Genomic DNA, 20,904 nt, shown 5'->3' on the forward strand with positions numbered 1-20,904 from the left:
ATGTAAAAACACATATAGTGCGAGATTTTGGACAGGTAACATATTTTTTTTGTGATGAAATGAAAGTGAAAGAACTGTTGGTTCACATAATAATGGTAGCAAAGGGTTCATAATTATAATGTGAGGAAATACTGCATATTAAAACCCATTTATACATTTTCTAAGCACTTAATCCATTTCAGAGTCGCAGGGATGATGGAGCCTATCCTAACAACTAGCGAGGGCAAGACAGGATACACTGATCCCACTGGATGGGGTGCAAGTCCATATTGGAATGGTTAATTTATATTTAGATACATTTAAGAACTCTGTAATTTAAAAATGAATACAATTTTATATTTAGAATTTAAAAAACCGAAAGCATCACTTTTCCAAAGGATGTGTATGGTCCAATGTATATTTTGCACATCAGTATTTTGCATTCTGCATTCCAGACAGTAGGCTTTCTCTGCAATTTGAAACACTTTCTTCACTTTCATCAATGCTTTTGTGGGTGTCTTAAAGCAGTCAGGGTTATCTGTTTAGGTTAGACAATGTATTGTCTAATCAGGGACTAGGAAAAAAAACACATCAGTCGTTTTCAATAGCAAGTCTATCACACGTATCTATTGCTTTCTTGGCCAGTGTTTCAAATTACATGTAGGTGTCGTCGCATCTATCACTGTGGCTTTGACAGGTGATTTGGATGCATACCATTCATTTATTGCATTTATATCATTATTAAACAAGAAGAAGGAAGAGTTAAGACAGTTAAACATCATGCAAGGTTGGTGAGACTAACACTTCTCACGCAGTATAAAGCTGCGTTGTAGTTTCCCCACTAGCCCTGTTTTATAATATTAATTTTGTTTACTTCCGTCAAATACGTCTATATTAGAAATGGACAACATTATGCCAAATGTTATATATGTTGTTCGAGAAGAAAGGAATTCGTGGCTTTTAAATGTGCGTCAAAAGTTTTATGCCACGTGTACTTTAAATCAGCTCTGAATCTCACACTGGTCGGTAGAAAAGTTATTTTTTCTTTAGTAAATACAAATAAAAAAAGAATTACCTGAATACATCTGGCCAGTTAAATGTCATAACAGTGATGCTTGGGCAATTTTAGTGATGCTTTTAAGCCGCTCAAACTCTTTTTAGCACAAAAAGTAGTGATTTGAAATTACCTGCTTTTGTTTATCTTGTCTCATATTACTTCAGCACGTTTCAGGGAGATGGAGGCTGCAACACACCGGTTTAACATCGAAGTAAAGTTCAACGAGAAAAAAAAACGCACACACTTCCTTCTCTTTTTCAGCAACAAAGGAGGTGGGTGGGATGGTACCAGGCAGTTCGATAAACTTTTCTCCCCCCTTCTTTTTGCTCGATAGAGACCCCTCCTGTATGAAGAGATGCTTGTAACTGGCTGTAATGTAGTGGCAGCAGCCTCAGTAACACGTCCCCCTGGAGACTAGCAGGAGCAACACGTGATGTGTCTACTTATCAGGTTTAGGGAGAGGATAGCGCTGCGCTTAGAGACGGAGTGAGGGAGAGAGAGGAGAGCTAAATAAGTGAGACTTTTCCAGTCTCTCAACTCTTTCTTTCCATCTTCCTTCTTCAGGAAGAAATCGGGAGAAAGGGAATTATAAAGTTTGGGGAACTTTGCACATCCTCAGAAACGCCATTTTGATTCCTCTCCGGAACAACTTTGCAGCTTTTTTTTCTTAGTCCATCATCACCATTCACCATCATCATCATGTCTCGGCGCAAGCAGCCCAACCCCAACAAAGTCAAACGTAAGTACTCGGATCATTTTTCTAAACTCCGCTTTTCGTTACAGACATTCGGTTCGCTTCCTCAGAAGCGTCAGTGTAACTATCTTGCTACACCGAAGTTGAGAAAAGTTGGAAAAGATGTAGAGGATGTTTAGTTTTCTCAACACTTCTCTGCTTCCTAGTTTCGCCTGGACCTGATGCTCATCCATGATTAAACCGTCTGAGCTCTGGAATTTGACTGGGTCTCCTTCATGCACATTTATTTTTAACTACCTGGACATGTAGCTCATGCAAGAGAAAAACAGCAGCCATCGATCGGCTACGAACTTTTTTCAAAGTTTAGTTTGGAAGGATGCGGTTTGGCGAAAGGTACAAAGTTTATTACTTCTGTCGCGCGGAGCATCCATATCTTTAATGTACTTTGATCGGAACAGAAGGCTTAGGGGCCATGCGTCCTTTTACGTTTTGACCTTGCAGAGAAGCAGCTACTTTTTTAACTGCAAAATCAAGGAAAAAAAATAAACTCAATATGTTCGGCATTTCTTTTATCCCCCAATTACCTTCCGTCATATGACGTTTAGTCAGTCGGACATGTTTTTAAGGATAATTAGGATACAGGCATCGTCAAAAGGAGGAAGTTAAGATAAAAAAAAACAACCAACACGAATTGAAGAGTGCTCCTAAAATTGTGATGGGTCGCTTAGCATCACCACTAAGAATACAAACATACGCACATTCATAAGTTGCGTATTTGCGTGCTACTTTTTATTTGGGGGGGGGGCGAGGGGGTAGCATCGCAAATACAGTAATTCAAAGGTCAGTTTTGCGCACTCTGCTTGATATAGTCTACTTCTGATGTGGGACGCTCAGACGTTTCACACAGAGGGGGAATTGATAAGTTTTAGTCTCTTAGGAGACTGCAACCTAATGGTTGCTAAGCAAGTTTTTTTTTCATATTAGCATTTCGTTATCACAGTTGATGCTGCTTAGGGTAAGTCTGCGATGTTTGCATAACTTTTTAGTTTTTTTGCGGGGTGTGACGTTTTTACATTTTTAAGTGTTTAATTCATGTTCTTTTAATTTATAGTATTTAGTTAGGATCTTTTAACTATTTAGCTCGGAGAAAAAAAAACTTTTGTCATTTTTTGCTAAAGATGAAGAGTGTTTCGTCGGGGTGTGTGAAATAAAACAGCGGTTGCCTTCACGTTGCGTTTTTTACGTGCATTTCTTTTGCTGCTTGGAAGGAGACAGAATGAGGACTAAGAGTAAGAGACTATCCGGATGAGCAGTTCACATTCCATTACGAAATTCTACACGGCTCTCGACTCGGCCTGCAGCAGAAACACGACACACACACACTTTCTGCATCTACATATTTTGACGGAATAGAACTTTACTAAGCTGCATATGTTGTACTTATTTTTTTGGGGGGGAACTAAATGGAAAGAGAAGAGATGTCAGTAAGTTTAGTTTGTTTCAATTTTGATCTTTTTTTGTAAAACTTTTTTGCTGAACTACCGTGCAGCGTTTCTGGTACTTAGTTTTCTTTTTCTATCTCGTAAGGTGCAGAAAACCATTGTGACTGACTGTTTGACTCACTTAACGATGTTAGTGCGATAGACTGGAAACAGCGGGGATCCGTCATCCCATTAGTGGGCTTGACTGAAGGTTTTCTCATACAGTTACTGTAGAGGCTACTCCCATTTTACCTGGGCGAGACAGTTTTGACTTGTTTGCGACTGTGCTATTGGTTGTATTAAAGGTCGTATTTAAGAGAAAAGATTAATAACATTAAAGGCGTGTTTGTCAGGCTGATATTCTTAATTCAGACGCCCCCCCCCCCCCCCCCCCCCCCCCATCATCTGAGGAGGGTGAAGCAGGCAACCAAAGAAACAGCACCTTAGTAGGTCGTTTCAACTTGTACTTTTGATACAGATCCATATAAAAATATGCTGTTTAGTTGATGGCCTGTAGGGAGTACCAACTCCTTTTTTGCATTGATGCACATCGTATTGAAGGGTGTGTCTTCAGCAAGTGATGTCTGTGTTCAATGCTCGGGTTTTGGAGTCTGGTTATACGTTTTTCCACAGTTTTGAAAATGGATTGGGAGATATATGTCTTACTGGGTACTTTAAGATCTCAGAACAGATACACATCTTGAGATGGTTAAAGACTGGGGAAGCCCTGCTAACCCCAATTTCACACCAAAACCTTGTGTTTTCAATCAGGTTACTTTGTTTATTGCTTTATAACTCTCTAAATTGGTTTTAACTACCGAGTTTTTCTAAAATATTTATGGAAAAGTAATAGCATTACTACTGCTCATTTCATGAATGATATGGCTTTTGTGCCATATTCTGATATGTCGTTACTCATTAAAGAAATAGGCTGTAGGCCCACATCATGGTTATACTTTTGCAGAATTAATGATAGCTGTCTAGAATTTAGCCTAAGTATTTGTGTTCTTCTCCAACACATTTATCAGTTGTAATAAAGCTTTTGCTAATGTACACTCATTGAATGGTAACATATCTTCTGAAATTGTTGAAACTTTTATCCTAGGGAGATGAAGTATTGTAGTTTTCAATATGTATGTCTGCATTTTGACATCTGCCATGTACTAGAAACAAGTATTTGCACACTGCATCTTAATAGCATTTACTAGAAATCTTAACTACCAACTTTTAGATGTTGAGTAAGCTTAGAAAAGATACAGTATCACCATTGTCATTAAGTAAGTGGCTTAACAAACACTATTGTATTCAATCAACTTCATAGAATATTTTTGGAGAAGGAGTATATTGATACTAGCATCTGTGATTGTATATATTGCATACTGGACTTCTAGTGCTTTAAATGTTGGGCAAAACATTCATCCATTTCAATAGGCCCTGACTTTGAGATCAAGCAGACTTGAGCTTTCAACTGTGTCCTTCATGAAACAGCAAGGGTTTAGAAGTTAAATGTGCTGAATTTGACAACAAACCTTGAAAAATGCAGTCATAAGCTTAGTTCATATAACCCACACTGTCAGACACGACTGCAGTGGCATTACTGAAATCCACCTCAAACGCCTTTAAACGTCTTTCTTGTAATCTGTTCGGAGAATTGACAACCCCCCAACTAAGCCAACAGTATCAGGCTCCAGTATTGTAATTAGGCTTTATCTTTCAATACATCATCTGTGAAATAGCCCATACAGTTGCTCAGTTTTAGAAATTGTTCAATTAGACAGCAGATGATGTCGATTAAGCAATTGTTTTTTTAATTCAGCAGAATGTTTTGATCAGCATATTGATGATGTTATGATTTATAGGTGAGTTTTTAGAATGAACCCATGAATTTAACGGGACCCCCTCCATTGCCCTGTTATTGTTTCCATGCTTAAACCGGAAATAAAACGGAACTTTTGAGTATAATACAGTTATTCCTATATAGTTACTAGGTGACTATTAAGATAAGTAACTGATCACCCTACCTGGGCACGTTGATCATCTTGGCACCCTGTTATAGTAATTAGGTGTTTTAATTATTATTGCCATATAATAACTAGCAGTGCAAACAATTCCTTATCACACAATTAATTTACTTCACTACGGAAAATATTTTGAGAGGCATTACAAATACAACACAACTTCCAATACTCAATTGTTACATTTTTAATTCCTCTCGGTGTATATTATTTTATCTCCCAGTGTTATGGGTAATAATCCTAAATGCTGTGTTTCCCCTTTGATTGTTACAGTAACTCCGTTTCATGAGTAACGAAAATGATCAATGGTAAATTAATAATATACTAGTGCAGTATGGGTGATGAATTCTCATATATATAGGGACTCTCATGTAGGATAAGTTCTTAAATAGTGGGATTGTAATGTGGTATGGGGGGGGGGATTCTCCTATAAAGGGATACTTACGCAGTATGGGAGGGGTGAATTCTGATGTAATAATTGAATGTTTTTGAATGTGAAGAGCTAAGCCGCTGTAGATACTAAGATAATTAGCCAGATGGAAGTGTGAGGGAGGACGATAAACACGGAGGTACTGCCGGCACAAATTGCCCTTTTAAATGATTCAGTGAGTACACTCATGTCTTTTTTTTTTGGTACCATTTCCTATTTACACTGGATATCGTGCCAGTCACTTTAAGTTACTTTAAGTTACTTTACTTTAAGTAACATATAGGCTCTGTACCTTTAAGTTGGAGTTATTGAAATTTCTTTTCTTTTTGTGTTGTTAGTGCTTTCATTCCCACAAGAACGACGTGCAAGTAGGCCTCCATTGTATCTCTCCTGAACACCTGATACCGTACTGTGGCCCCAGGTATTTGGAGGCAAAGGGTTAATTCTGCACTCAGACACCTCAAGTGGAGCCGTTAAAGGTTGGGATGTTTCTGTAGGGGGGTTAGCTGAATGGCAGGGGAAGAAAGTGTCCTTTGCAGACGACCTTGCTTTGGCTCTCTGACTCACTCTAGTTTGCTGATCTCAGAGCATCTGATGCATGTTGGACGGTGGCCCTATGTGGGCAAAACAGACAAATCAGCTTGCGCTGCTGGGCCAGTAGTGACAGATTGACAATTTTGTTTAATCATTTGTAACAGGCTACACTGAAGTATGGAGACTGCATTTTTTTAAAGGACTTGGGATGAGTTTTTACACTGGCGATTGAAGGTGCTGCATCACAAGAAGAAAGGTTAAGATAGTGGTGGAGAGCCGAGCAGACATGGCAGTCGAGTAAATCTTCAGGTTAGAGTCGGGGATTTTCTTCGCCTTCTTTGATTTCCACAACGAAACTTTAAATTGAACTCTCGCAGTGCAGGTGATGGAATATGGGAGCATGCAAATCTTTAGATTAAAGCTTTCAATCTGAGCACGGCTATCTGTGTTGCCTTGTAACTGGTGGAGTACATTTTCCTGAAAAGGCTCCTGATACAAAAGAAGTAGGTGCCGGGTGGGGATTGTTTGCTCGTTGTGATTCAGACATGTGAAGCTAGGAGACTTTGAAAAGTCACAGAGACAAGCAGGCTGAATAGCCCAACTGGGATTCACCTATAATCTTCTCAGACTTCAATAGGGTGGTCCTATTAGCAGTGGGAAAAGCCATTGTAAAATGCACTCACAAAAGGCCTGCAAGCTACTCAGTGCTTTTTCATGAACATAACAGTTATGCATGAATGCTGAGAAGAATGCAGGATTGTCACGACTTCATAAAACTCTGTTGTGAGTATTTATGTAGTTTCTGAACATAATCAGAATTCGGAATAATGAAGCTTGGGTCTAATAGTGTTATTTTTGCATGTGCAAACGTGTGCAATCTTTGCATCCTGGTATGGGCATGTGAGGACGAGAAATAACTTCTTGACTTGAATATTCCTGACTTGGGAAAGTGATGGGCATCTTAAGTTAGTTTACTACTGTAATCAGATTAGTAGAAGAAGTATAAAACTCATCTTTGGGGCCTTTTAGCCTTTTGCTAATAGATAATTAGCAACTATATTCTTATGTATTATAGTGGAGGCACAGCTTTTTATTTAAAAATTATTTTTTTAATTTCAGTTTCACTTGTTTAGGTGTTTCTTGATGGTGTGGTTTATAAGAACGAAATATTTGTCAATAGGACTGTTGTAGTGTGGTCTTCAGATTATAGCTTTCCTAAAAATACTGGAACAGTTCATATACCGTGCAGTTAAGGGTAGCATCTTTTTCATTTTAAAGAGTCACTAACTCAGAATCCTTAAAATATCTGAATGTTTAGAAGTACAATTGTGAAAATCTTGGGTTTTGAACATTTCAGTCCTAGTTCCCATCAGACTCAGATAATCAAACATGAAGTCGCAAAATGAACAAGCAGCAATTTTCAAGAGCAGTTTTACAGAGATTGTACATAAAGCACTGAACAGATTGAGGCGATTGTTGTTAAACGTAGGTTTATAGATGAAGAAGACCCTTCCTTGTTAGCCCAGAGGTCCAGATGGGCTTCCCCCTTTGGCTTCTGGTCTATTTTTATCCCATCTATTTTAGATAAGATTATGTTCCATAGCAGGGTGTGGATGTAAGACCCAGCACTGATGAGGTCTGTGTGGAATGAGGTACCTGGTGCCCTGAAACACTTCATTTAAGTTATTCATAAAGCAAACTGTAAACGTTTTTGAGCTTATTTTCCTTTTTTTTATTTTGTAACTGCACTGGCAGCTTTGTCTGATGTACCTACTTTTTTCTTTCTGGATAATTTGTTCAATGAGAGATTAAAGGGATAGGCCTTATTCATAACTTGATTTATCTCCTGGAAATGTAATAGGAGTTCTAGGTACCTTTGTGCTGATAAGCTGCAACCTCGCAGATCCGGACTGTTAGATTGCTGTCTGATCAATTAGGAATGGCAAAGAGTCAACTGAAACAGGCCGGGAGACACAACTTCCTACTACAGTCGGTGCACATTTCCAAATTAAAACAGTTCCTTTATAGATTGCTTTATTTTCAGGATTTGGCAGTGATGAATATTCCTTCAAATTGTTATTTGTTGAGCAGCTGAAATAAAGATTTTGTCGAATTTCTTTTGCGCCTCACTATTATGTATATGAAAACCAGACAACCCAAGTGTTCTGTCTGGCTGGTCTCCATTAGGCTTTGTGTAAATATAGTGGCAGGAGCTTGGATATTTATGGAGAGTGAAACACTTTTGTGTAATATGTCTTGAGGTACTACAATTTAAGCCTAATTCTACGGTCAGATTTGCGTCTCAGAGAGATGTTGCAGACTTGGAGAGAAGGTGTGTATAATCAGTGCATTGAAGGATACAGCAGTTTTTCTTTAGGGTATGTTGCTTCAGGTGTTGTGCTGTATATGGACTGTATACAGTAAAGTTGATCTGAAGTAAAGCATAAAAGCTTCAGTCATGTATTGTTTGATGTCTGGAAATTACTTATAGTTTGCTGATAAACTACTGTATGTGAATATATTCTGTATTGCATACAATGTATTTTTGGACTGAGTAAATGTTTCTAATTTCTTGCTTTAAAGTCCTTCATTGTTACTCAGCAAGGAGAGCTCAAGGGGGAATTTTGCTGGACAAAATCTTGAAACACCACCTCTTTGCTTCAGAAAGATTCATTTGAAATTGTGTGGTTAATATCTTGTTCACTAATTGGCATTGAACATTTTTTATGTTTATTAAGTAAGTGTCTTGGAACTGAAATGATGTCAAACCAAAAATACACCACCCACGTAATTCAAGAAAAGCATCAGTCCTGTCACTCAATTTCTAAATTAGCATTCTTAAGTTGAAACCAACATCAAGTGTAGTACTTGAGAAGGGCAAAGATGCTTTTGGATATTGTGTTCATTTGAATAAGAACTAAATGGCATTTGCAATGCAAGTCCTGATCTTTTTTCATTTTGTTCAGTCACTTACTTTATAAAAAATTGTTTAGACACAAATCCTTCTGCTTGGTTTGTTGGGGAATGGATATTTCTGCTTTATTTTATCATGCCCCTGACGTTTTTAATACAGGGATGTACAGTGAAAGTAAAACTAAACTTGATTTTTTTGTGTGAAAACCATCTCAGCTCGTTCTGTTTTTAAAACCACTTTGCAGGATTATGATAACCCCCTTTTAATTCAATAAGGGTTGTTAAATTTTAAATATTCAATACTGGAAAATTCAGTACTGCTGTAGATATGATTGAGTATTACAAATAAAACAAAACTCTTCAATAGTTTTGACTTAATTCCCTTTAGGCCTGACATGACTTCACTCATTTGAGAAATACACTGGCATCTGTTTAGAGTAGAGACTCTTGGCTGTCTCATCTACACGAACAGCGTGTCCACCTCTGTAACACTCAAACACTCGTTTTCATCATGCTGCCTTCTAAGGATGCCTATACACAACAGTCAATCACAATTTGTGTAATATTCCTGAGTGACTAATATACAGTGTGTATCACAAGATGTATGATTCTGCATGTAGCAAATGTTTTTGGTTTTCTATCGTGATGATAACTCCCCAAGCGTAAAGGTTTATCACAGTGTTATAAATTCAGCATACAGGGATACACCCCCTTCCTTCGCAGAGATAAGTAGGACATTTTGCCATAAAGTACTGAAACTGGATTTTTACCATAGCCTTGTCAATTAGTGTCTTTGTTTCCCCCTTAGAAAGACATGGTGTGGATTCTGTAAGCACGGGGGAGGGTGTGTTACAGTACTGTACATCCTTTCCCAGAGATGACACAAACCGCTGCCACCCCCTAACACAAGAAGCAAATAAACCAGGTCTTTACAGTACAGCGGGTTCAAAGTCTAGTCTCTTGTCTGTGTCACTGGTGTGCAAGAATGCACAGGCAGCGGAGAAAAAAAGCCAGCACCTGGGTTCCACTGGGTGTGGAAGACAGGAAGTGAAACGGGCTGCACATGGTGGAAAGATGGAGGAAGTGTAAAAACAATGGCATGAAGCAAGAGCTCTGGCTTTCTGCTCCGGCCAGGGGAGGCTGCAGTGCGAAGGCCTGTTAAGTGAAACAAAAACCAGCAGACACATGGAGCTGGGGGAGGCTGCCTCACAGCTGCCATTTGCCGTGCCTCGCGCCAGCCGCGCTCGGCTGCTCTTTCTCTGCCGCGGGGAGGGCGCCGCGTGCTCCTGACGCCCCTCCAGCCGGGAGGCCTGGTGCCGACAGGAAAGGGTTAAAGCTCCTGAGGAGGGATGGAGAGAGGTCGAGTTGAGCGCGCGCAACAGAATGGCGGCCTCTCCCCTGCTTTCTTGCTGACTAAACAGTTTTGTCAGCTGGCAGTTGCTGCTGCCTGAGGATTTGCGATAGCTTCTGGAGGTTGAGCGCAAGGGGGGGGGAGGGGTGGTACTCGCAGCCAGCACTTGTTGCTCTGTCGAGTCAGGCAGGGAAGGAGCGCAAAGCAGCATCGTCCAACCTGTTTGTCGCCAGCTCGCTTGCCTGCAGGCTTTACAGCCCGGTTATTTGCAACAACACGGCTTGTGTGCCTTCCTGCGTCCTGAATGTCAAAACTCGGGAGGGTTTTTTTTTCCCCCCTGCATGTGGGCCATTTCTTTTCGGTTTTCAAGATGTGCGGGATTGGAGAATAGCCCCTGGAATAATGATCCCTCTAACTTTATGTTGTTGGGCAGATTTTGCTCTTTTTACAAAAAGATGTTGAAACGGATTAGTGCAGTTCCAAAAGCAGTGTCAGGCTAAGTAGTTCAGTGTTTCATGTGTGATTTCAGTTCCATTACTCAGCTGAATGAATTAGTTCAGTATCCTTACCCATATTCACACTTCCACACCTTGCATTGGTAAAGGCCTTAACCTGACCAGTGCTGAATATTTACAAATATTCCTTCAGTGGTGTTGTGTGAGATTGGTTCACAGATATTTAATGGTACATTAGAAACGCCATATTCAAAAGGCCACGATTTGAGGGCCATCCTTCATAAGGCTTCTACAGCTTGTCAGTGTAGCAAATATAGAATCATTAACTGCCAGTCTGACACACTACCTGTATGGTGTATTCTGGGATTAAATGTCAACAGAGGTTAGGCCTTCGAATACCAGGGTGCGTTTTCATCATATGAAATCTATCTGGGCGTCCTTACTGCTGTGCGGGCAGTCCATTTCGAGCGTTGCTTTTTTCATATGTTTACTGTTATTTATTGTCATTTTACCTACCGAATTGCAGCACAGCGTGTAACAGTGCTGGTTGAGAATGAGAGAAGGAGTGGGACAAAAGTGAAAAGAGTGCGAAGGAAAAATGGGGAGTGAACTTATTTCCAAAACATTCAGGACTATGCATGTGGATTTTGTTGCTGTAGATTTTTTTTTTGTCTGAAAGCTTCTACTTTCATATCATTAGTAATTCTTTATTCCATTTCTATGGTACTATATAATCATCTCTTCAAAACTTATCTTGTTGAATTAATCTTTTCCATTTGGCAGCAGTCCTTTCACTTTTAGAACTGCTGCATACCATGTTGTACCATGTCAGGGAGCTGAAACAGGTCTATAGGACACGAAGTACAGCAATAAATTCACCTTGTCAAAGTGTGTTGTGGGGGGGGGGGGGGTAGGTCTGGTTTGTATCAGTGAACCATACGTGAACAAAACACACACTTGACAGTTCCAAATCAGTTGGGGATAATGGAAATTAATTAATTCTAAATTGATCAAAAAAATCAATTATTTATTGATTATAGAAAAACCTTAAAAACTAATAGAATTCTGTAGTGCAGGATGAAAAGATTTAATGAATGTGCTCTTAATACATAGCCTAGTGAGATGAGGTCTTGTGAGTGCTTGATGGCAGCCACATTACCACATTGTATTCTGCAGCAATTTTTAAAGGACATTTGCCAACTTGTGGTCGAAACCTGTCTTATAACAACTCCTTTTATTTACGTACAGAGTCTTTCATCCCTCTCGATGTGCTTTACATGTAGGAAGGGAGTCACTTGGGGGACTCACATTAGATCAGCTCAAGACATGAGAGAAATAGCTTCACCAGTTGAGTGGAATCTCGTAGGGATACCAGGTGTGAACTTATAGGTATGAATCCCGTGTGGAATTTAGAAAGGGTACCAGGATTAACCTAACTACTCTTTTGACAATGTGCTATGGAGTTTTTAAAGACCACGGTTTTACATCTCATTCAAAGGACAATGCCTCTTACAACACTCTACTTCCACATAGTCATGTGTATGACATAATTTTGGGACTTCTGGTCCATTGGCAATAGTGCCACCTACTGGTCCACAAACATTACTTTCAGCATCAACCTGCTTTTCCTTGGAGTTCTGTCATCATGATAGTGACCACGCCCAGACTTGCCTGTCTTCTGTGCTCTGACTAGATCAGGCTACAACATTGATTGACTGCCTAAGTGCATCACTACAGCATACTGAAAATCTGTTTGATAAGGCCGTAGATCTTTTTCCTGGGATGTACTTTAACAAACAAAAGGGCTGGTTGACATATTGGAAAGCTTTTATTGAATATTTATTGAATATTTGTATTTTGAATGTCCACAGCTCAAACTCAGTGGAGTAAAATTGGAGAGTTAAAATTTTAATATCCCATGCTTTTGCAAAATGGGTTTTACTTACTTTTGATTAATGTGGTGAGAACAGCTAGTGTCTAACAATGAACCTGGGTATTGCAGTACAGTTCCCATTAGTAACTCTTAACACATTCAGGCTCTGTTATACATAAACTCAGAAGCTTTATGCTTGGATGAAGTCAACCTTTCGAAATGCTGGCTTGTATTTACCTCTTTTAAGTTAATAAAGAAAATTTAACCGAGTGATTTTAGTGACTGTTACTGACTAGGAAAAAACAGTCGACAATAGGTTCAGTCACTCCTAAAGTTAATCTGTAGAAATAGTTAGAAGCTCTCCATGAACACAGTAAACCGTACATGATATCAGTGTGCACAATTCTTTTATTGGTGTCGTCCCTTTTTAACCACAATTATGCTTCTCAGTTTATTTGCTTGTTATCGACGTTGATTATACCTGTTTGCAGATGGGTTTTTTTCTCAACAATATTCCTTGCAAGTATAATTGTCTGGGGGGGGGGGGGACAATTGAATTATTTGTACATCATGCCTTTAAAGTTACAGGTCAGTCAAAAGAGTCCAGTGAAAAGGCCCCATAGTGAAGTGTTTTAGAAAAAAGGGAAAATTAAAAGTGTTGATGAAGAGATAACACTGGAACTGCTAGTGTTGAGGGTGATGTCCAGCCACATTTTCTGAGAACATTCCAGAGCATCCTCAAGCTCTACAGTGTTTTCCACTTGGAATTCATTCATATTTCAGGATCCCCCCACCCAACACACAGGCCCTGATATATAAATATATGCCTACACTCTTGTGCTGTAGCATGCTTAGGAATTGGCTGCTTCTTGTCCCGCCTGTTTAGTGTTGTACTCAAAAAGATACCATTGTTTGTTCTACAAACACAGGGCGCAGTTTGTTTCCAAGGAGACTATAATCTTGTTGCTGCTTCTTGGCAAAAAAGAAAAAGTTCGCTCCACACACCTGAGAGCATCCAGCTCCAATGGGGGAGGGGGTCATTTCGGAGGAGTGAACAGGAGCTGGGGGGGGGGGGGGGAGGGACAAGAGACTTGAGGCTGTAAAGTTTGTGTTCACAAGCTCCTCGGTGAATGACAGAAATCTGCCGAGATGTTTTAAGAGAAATACGAGAATCATCCTGCTTTTTCTGAAGCGTAGCGGTTGTGCTGAATGTATAGCTTCTGTAAATAAAGAAATACCTGCAGTAGGGTAAATGATCAACTTTATTTTGCTTTAATCTATACTACAGCTGTTTTTAGTATATTAGGTTTATAATATAATATCCAAATTATAGTATGTGTATTGTGCCATGTTTATTTTTGAGAAACTTCTGTATTTCTTTTTTTGCTTTCCTGCTAAATGTACTTTATATGTTGAAATCTCTGTGTTTCCTTTTTTCCCCATCCCCCTCTCTCAATTAAAGAACATGAAAGAATGAGGGTCCTTTTATCGTTTAACAGCTCTGTGTTTAAGAATTAGTCAGAGTTTCACAAAGCTGTACACACTTCTCTTTCCTGTGTCATTTTGTCACACGCCAAGCTAGGATTCTAGATTGCTTTAAATAAAGTAGTCCATTTTAATGGCCTTGATTTATTCATTGTTTTCGTCTTATGCTTATAACGTATACATTTTAGTGACATTACCCCTGTGCCCTGTTTTTTAAATAGGTGTCTGTAGCTCATGTCAAATGTGTTTCAGTCATTGCACATGTTCCTGCTTTGATCTCTGTGAATGAGTCGTCTGGGTATCACATGAACTGCATTCTGTGTGTCTCATCCACGCAACAGACAAGGAAGGTGCAGCATTCATTTTCACAGCTGACTCATGGCAAGAAAACACCTTTCTGAAACTAATTTGGAATTTTCGAAAAAACAAAATAGAAGGCAATATCAGAGTGTGTAGTTTACCTCAGTAGGAAACATTAGAAGACGTTTGAAAAGAAACAGAAAATTTGTGTGCCTTTCTTTTAATGTCCACCGGTACATTACAGTCATATGCCCAATTCCTTGTCTCCAAAATACATTTTTGAATTACCAATGAAAAAGGGCCACCAACCATGGAAACTCCTGAGAAGCAAAGGGGAAGGTGAGATGGACAGCGTAGATATAACGTCCCTTTAGGGGCTGCAGGTGAAATCAGTTTCTAAGGTGTGTCTGGTGGCAGCTGTGAAGAATTTAATTGAACAGTGTCATTAGGCCACAGAACAGTTACCGAGACAGAGGCAGACATTGTACTTTCATTTTGCAGCCATTCTCAAAATGCCCTCAGGTTATTCAAACAATGGAAAAGAGCATCCCTTTCTTCTAGTGAAACACTGCCCTTCTCCATCATGAGGCGCAGGACAAAGAAATGCCCGTAACTAAGCTGTGGGAGTCTCATTCAAAAGGTATCGCCATCCCCTGGTACCACACTTTAACTTTTATTTTTATCCCTTAAGGATAAACTGTTGGTAACAAAGGAGTTTTGGGTTAAGGGGATCAATGTTATGTGAGCTGCAGGAATAAGGGGGACGCTACGAGATGAGAGGTGTGGCATTTGCTTTAAAAACTACAAAAGCAGTGCATGAATAACAAAAAAAATCACTAAATATAAAAGGAAGTCCTGTGCTTTAAATCTCGCTGGTGTTAATGTCTTGTTAATCTATGGTAGTGATCATTGGGTTCTGAGATACTTTAGCATCTGATAGGAATAAGTTCTCTGGCAGGAAACACAAAACTCTGCGCTGTAGAGGGAGTTATATTGTTGGGAGGCTCACACACCCTCACTAGTGTTCATTTGCAAAGTCTGGAACACTGCTTTGAATTTTCTCACTCATATGCATTTGTCAGTGTTTCTGATACTTTTTCTCGTTAATTTTCCTTCAGAGGTCTGAGCTCATCAAGCTGATATGCTCCGTGCTGAAGTGTTGTAATTTTACTATTTTCTTCATTTCACTGGAACGCACACTACAGCTTCCTAATAACATTAAGTCAAACTAATAGCATGCATGCTTGGAAGGATTAAAGTTTTCTGTAGGCACAAACGTCGGTTGAACATCACAGGAACGTTTGTCTTGTTTGTTTTTAGCTATTGTAACCAGTGTTTATTTTTCAAGAAAAAAAAACAGATTTATAAAAGCTTCAGGTATTATATAACCCATTCAGTAAAAAGGGAAGATGAATACTTGCACATATTTTCTACCTGTTGAGTGTCCTTTATGCATTTGAGATGTGCTGCTTTTGTTTTTATGCTATCCGGCAAGTATTCATGCAATCATGTAAAGACCTTTCTGCTCCAGTACAAATGTTGTTGATTTTTGTAACTTGGGGTAAACTGCAAATATTTTTCATCAGTGCGTGCAGTAAGATTTCACTCATCATCTTATGTATTTTGCACAGTTAATTGTTTGAAAGAAGATAATACTGTTTGAAAGAATAATAATACTGTTTTTTCCACATTTTTACACTATAGACCCATTTTCAAAATCAAGATTCTTGTTAAACCTGCTTTGTAAAAACTGTTTTGTTGAATTCTAGAAAAAGAAAAATATTGTAACAACAAATAAGTTTAATTTTCATTCTTTAGAAGCATTAGTATTTTTTTATATTTTTGTTTTACATTAGATTTATTAGGTTCCTGACTACAAAGATACAAAGCCTTATTGCAAAGTTCAGTTACCATTTACCCAACATGCACTTAAAAGTAGGATATTTAGTCATCAGTTTTTAAAAACAAAGCATTAACATTAATGGTGTTTTTTGTTTCAGATGTTCCTTACTCTTAAGTTAATTTGGACTTTCCAAAAATGATTTGCAGTCATTGTCATTTTTTTAAACACAGTTATACTTCTTTCTGAAAACAGTTGAAGGGTTTTTGACTCAGCAGGCCTGAAGGGGGTCAAGGTAACGGTTTGCTACAGTATGTTCAGCATGGAGAAGAAGGGATATGAAGAGTCCAGTGCAGTTAATGTGTAACCAGCAGATGTTTAGGCCCATCCACCTGGTGCTTGCCCAGTGGGAAATGGACAGTCAGGAGATGAGTTTCCTGCTGTAAATTCTGGAAAGAAGCAGATTTTCATTTAGTTTCCTGAGCAGATCAGCGGGCGAACCCAACGGTCTCCAGCCACCCCTTGTCCTGGGGTCGTGAGGTGTGGCTAGGCGTTCCAGCGGCCCTCGACAGCTGGTGCATGGGGCAGTCGCCTGCAGGGTATTCAGCCTGGGGCCCGTGAGGCTCCACACTCCCTGAGTTCTGAGCTGCCATGGCTCCAGGAGGGTGTGCGGGCTGTGAACCGCCCAGCGACTGGGCCAACACCACTCCTTGTGTGGCATCTCGCATTTAATTGGGGTGGCTGAGATTGATGGCGTTGCCCATTCATTGCATCCACTGCTGTCTTGTCTGCTCCTGTGTCTTGCTGAAGTGGAGGAAGGCCTTTTTGTTTTTTTGCACGGTTGCCATGAGTGCAGCTTGTCAGGTGTTAAATTTATACATTTAGGTTTGATATACCCATCTGTGATGGTATTTATATGTAGTGTGAAAAAACTGTATGAGCTCAAGTTCACAGAGTTACTTTGTGTTTTCTTTCCCTTGCATTTATATCAACGCAAGCAAATATAATTTTTGTCTTAAACCTGGTTAAGTTACCTGCTTGCTTATGTAGTTCTTGAAACCATGTCTTGTAAAATCCATTATAAAATTTACTTTGTGGTACAAAGGCTTTATTTCAGTTTTGCTGCATTTTTTCAATTTATTTTGATCACGCATCGTCAAGGGGGTATGGCAGTCAATTTTACAAATCCTTTTCACTGCTGTAAGCATGATTCATTTTGAAGAAACAGGGACTACTTTGGAAATTGCTATTTCTGAACCTCATAGGGTAGTGACTAGAAGCTCTGTGCTCAGAGCAAGGTATCATGACAGCATTTTCTAAAGCTGTATCGAAAATCTGGAGAGACTCTAAATGAGTTATTCAATAAACACATTAAAAAGTTTCAAATCAATAATTTTGCAGATTCAAAGCAACTTACAAAGTCAACTAAGCATCGACTGCTGGTCCGGAATCACTTACAATAAGACCCCGGTTTGCATCTTATGTGGAAGGAAGAACTCATGGGGGTTCATGCTTACTCATCATAAAAGACCTTGTAAATGGAATAAAACGCAGACAAAAACCTGTGGTAATTCAGGAAGAAAATTGACCATTGCTGTTGTTGAGGATTCTGTAGGTCTTGTCTGTGCACGTTCAGTTATGGTGTGTGCCTTTGGTTTTTGTGCGACTTCTAGAAAAGACAGTTGCATCTCTGCCTATGTTGTACTGTTTTGGATTGGGTACCATGGCACTGTTAACCAAAGTTTTCCAGTAACACTGATAGAGGACAAAATAATTAACTTAAGCTCTCAAGTAATTCACCAGTTATATGTCAGGATTACATATTTAGTTGTTTTTTTCATCTTTTCATTTGATGTTCTTTATTCTAGGTACCAGATGATCTTTTTAACTTTAAAAACCATTGTAGACAACCAACGTTGTCTAAACACACAAATTAGACCAGTGAAGAGTAGTAAGTGAGGACACCATGTGGATTGAAATAAAAATAACTGTGTGAAAGCCGTCTCTCATTTTCCATGGTGATACCAGTTGAACGTACCTTCTCTGTGGAAAATGTGCACCAGGGGTTAGGACAGAGTTATCCCTTTTTCCAGATCCGTGTCCTGCCAGTGGTCAGAAACAAAAAAACGTACTCGACGACACTTATCAAAGATCTTGTACAAATCATGTGAATATTAACTGTAAGAATGTTGCAAGGAGACAATTTCAAAATGCAAAGATTTGCATATGTAACAAGCGACTGCTGTACACACAAGAACAGCTGGAGTATGACTTCTGCGCATGTTTGAAATAAACAGGAGTTTATAGCATTCCGTGTTTGTACCAGAAGGGGGGAGCACTTTTGTCCTGGACTTTACTTCCGTAGATTCAGCTAAGTTTGGAACGAGACTTCCCAAAGACTATAGCCAGACACCACTGTTGGCAGTTGTGAGAAGCCTTACAAAAATAAGCCTTTGACCTTAACACAGTTTGAAAAACTGTCCTTTTCTTTTTGTGGTGTCCAGCAGGGAATGCCTGTGATTTTTCAGCATAGCCTATGCAATAGAATAATGAACTTGAGGTATTGCAGACGTGGGTATGTCCGTAATGGGGGATCAAATACATAAAAACCATCCCTGTGATTTTGAATGTTTTCTTTGTGGCAGATTGTCAAAAGGAAATCGTGGATTATAATGTTAGGTTTGATTTTATTACTATTGCTTTTGAACTGTCAGGTGTCATGTGGTGGGATTGCTTTTGGTGGTAGAGGGCAGCTTTGAACAATTCAGGTGGGTAGCTGCGTCAGCATGCGTAGGCTGCAAAGGAACAAGTAACAGGTTTATTCCATGCTGAAAAGAGAAGAAAGAAAACACAACGTTTCGGCCGTGGAGCCTTCTTCAGGTGTGAGAGCCCCTTCAGTATGTCTTGTCTTTTCCCATTCTTTATAAATTGGCAAAACAGAGGATGGTATAAACATCTTCACTACACTTTGGGAATGTTTTCAAAGCTCTCAGGCAAATACATTTGTCATAAAAAATTTTTAAAATTGATTTCCAAGAATACCTTTTGCTAAGATTCTCAGGTATTTGTGGAATGCATCTTTAGCTTCAGCAAATAATGTGCTCTAATATTTAAAGCATCTGATATGTCCTCTTCACTTCTGCAAATAAGTGTTTTGAAAACTGGCCCCAAAACTGAACTGAACAGTTTTACAGCTTCACTGTAGGCCTGAGGTTTTTTTAAGCACTATATCGAACTCAAAATATGATTAGCTGCACCATATACCATAACTGTGCTGTACCACAAGCAGAACAAATAGCAAACAGATGCTTGTATGCATTTGTTACCTTCTTGAGTTGGACATGATACAGTACAATAATATCAAAGCAAAACGTGTTGGATACCAGTGAACTAGTAAACGTTACAGCTGATTTTCTAGCCATAGCTTTTTCGAATAAAAAAAGTTTCTAAATTGAGATATTTATGTTTCTTAAATGAACTCTGAAGAAGTTAGAGTGGTGAGCTCACTTAGCGTGTGAGCTGTAAAGGAGTATGTATGGGTTAATTCCACTCTTTTCAGCGTGGAATTAACTTCTACTTGTTCCTGTGTGTACTCTAGTCATTACTTTCCTGGGTCCTCTGGCATCAGTGTTTGACTTTCTAACTTTTACTCTATACAAAAAAAAAACGTAACTATTTGTCCATTATTTTTTTGGAGGGTAGAGGGAGGGGGGATGGAGGATGATGTGATGTGCTTTTGAGGTTTCTGTCTGTATGTGAAGAGCAGCAGTCCCGTCCTACTGTGATGGATTACACCTTCTGCAGCCCAGCACTGCTGTCAATCACTGAGCTCTTGCAGGCAGAGCTCAAACAGCTGGGTGGAGCTTGCTGATTGGTCTAGGCGTAGCACATGGGAAACGGGGAGCGGGGGGAGGTGGGTACAGCTACCACGGCAACAGTTGGCTGATGTTGTAGCCTTGTACTTTGGCCTGCATCCGCAGGCCTGTGTTTTGGCAGTGCAGGGGAGAGAGATTAGCTTGGAGGACATTAGGATAATACTGTAGCTGCTTAGGCAGTTTAGAGATACCTAGCTCAAAATTGCTTGGCATTGCTGTTTCTTTGAACTTATAAGATGAAATAGCAATTTGTGTTGAAAGAGAAGATTATCTTCTCACACAGCTCAAAAATGTTCTCACTGTTGCTCCATAAAAGTTTTTTTTTCTTTATTGAGCTTGATTTTCATCAGTGAAGATGGTGTCAAGCTTATTTGCAACTAAAAAAATTATCTTTTATTACAGAAAAAGAACTGTTTTGTCATGCTGTGTTGTGGGGCTTTCCTGTTCAAATCGAATTAAAGTATCCAAGAGATTGCATCACAACAAAAGGCTCCACTCTGGAAAAGCCACAAGTATATGATGTTAATCCCAAAATCGGGAGCTTTTCATTCCCTGTAGGAAACGAAAATGCTGAGCAAATAATACAAAAATCTGAAGACAAAGTAAAGAATTTCGAGAAGGT

General features: G+C 39.3%; 1 protein-coding gene across 3 annotated transcripts in view; it reads left to right on the top strand.

Annotated features, from left to right (window-relative positions):
* The first annotated feature begins 1,504 nt into the window (after positions 1 to 1,504).
* LOC148832965 (ras-responsive element-binding protein 1-like) overlaps positions 1,505 to 20,904 on the top strand; it is a 73,895-nt gene continuing 54,495 nt past the window's right edge. The window contains exon 1 of one of the 3 annotated variants that reach the window (XM_088918310.1): positions 1,505 to 1,775. In XM_088918310.1, the coding sequence (XP_088774436.1) occupies positions 1,736 to 1,775 (40 nt within the window). In that variant the 5' untranslated portion in view covers positions 1,505 to 1,735. Of the gene's footprint in view, positions 1,776 to 2,691; positions 2,746 to 20,904 lie in introns of those variants that run through there. The other 2 variants (XM_088918311.1, XM_088918312.1) reach the window with 2 other exon arrangements.

Source organism: Atractosteus spatula, chromosome 6 (genome assembly GCF_055471065.1).
Source record: "Atractosteus spatula isolate fAtrSpa1 chromosome 6, fAtrSpa1.hap1, whole genome shotgun sequence".
Taxonomy (NCBI): Eukaryota; Metazoa; Chordata; class Actinopteri; order Semionotiformes; family Lepisosteidae; genus Atractosteus; species Atractosteus spatula.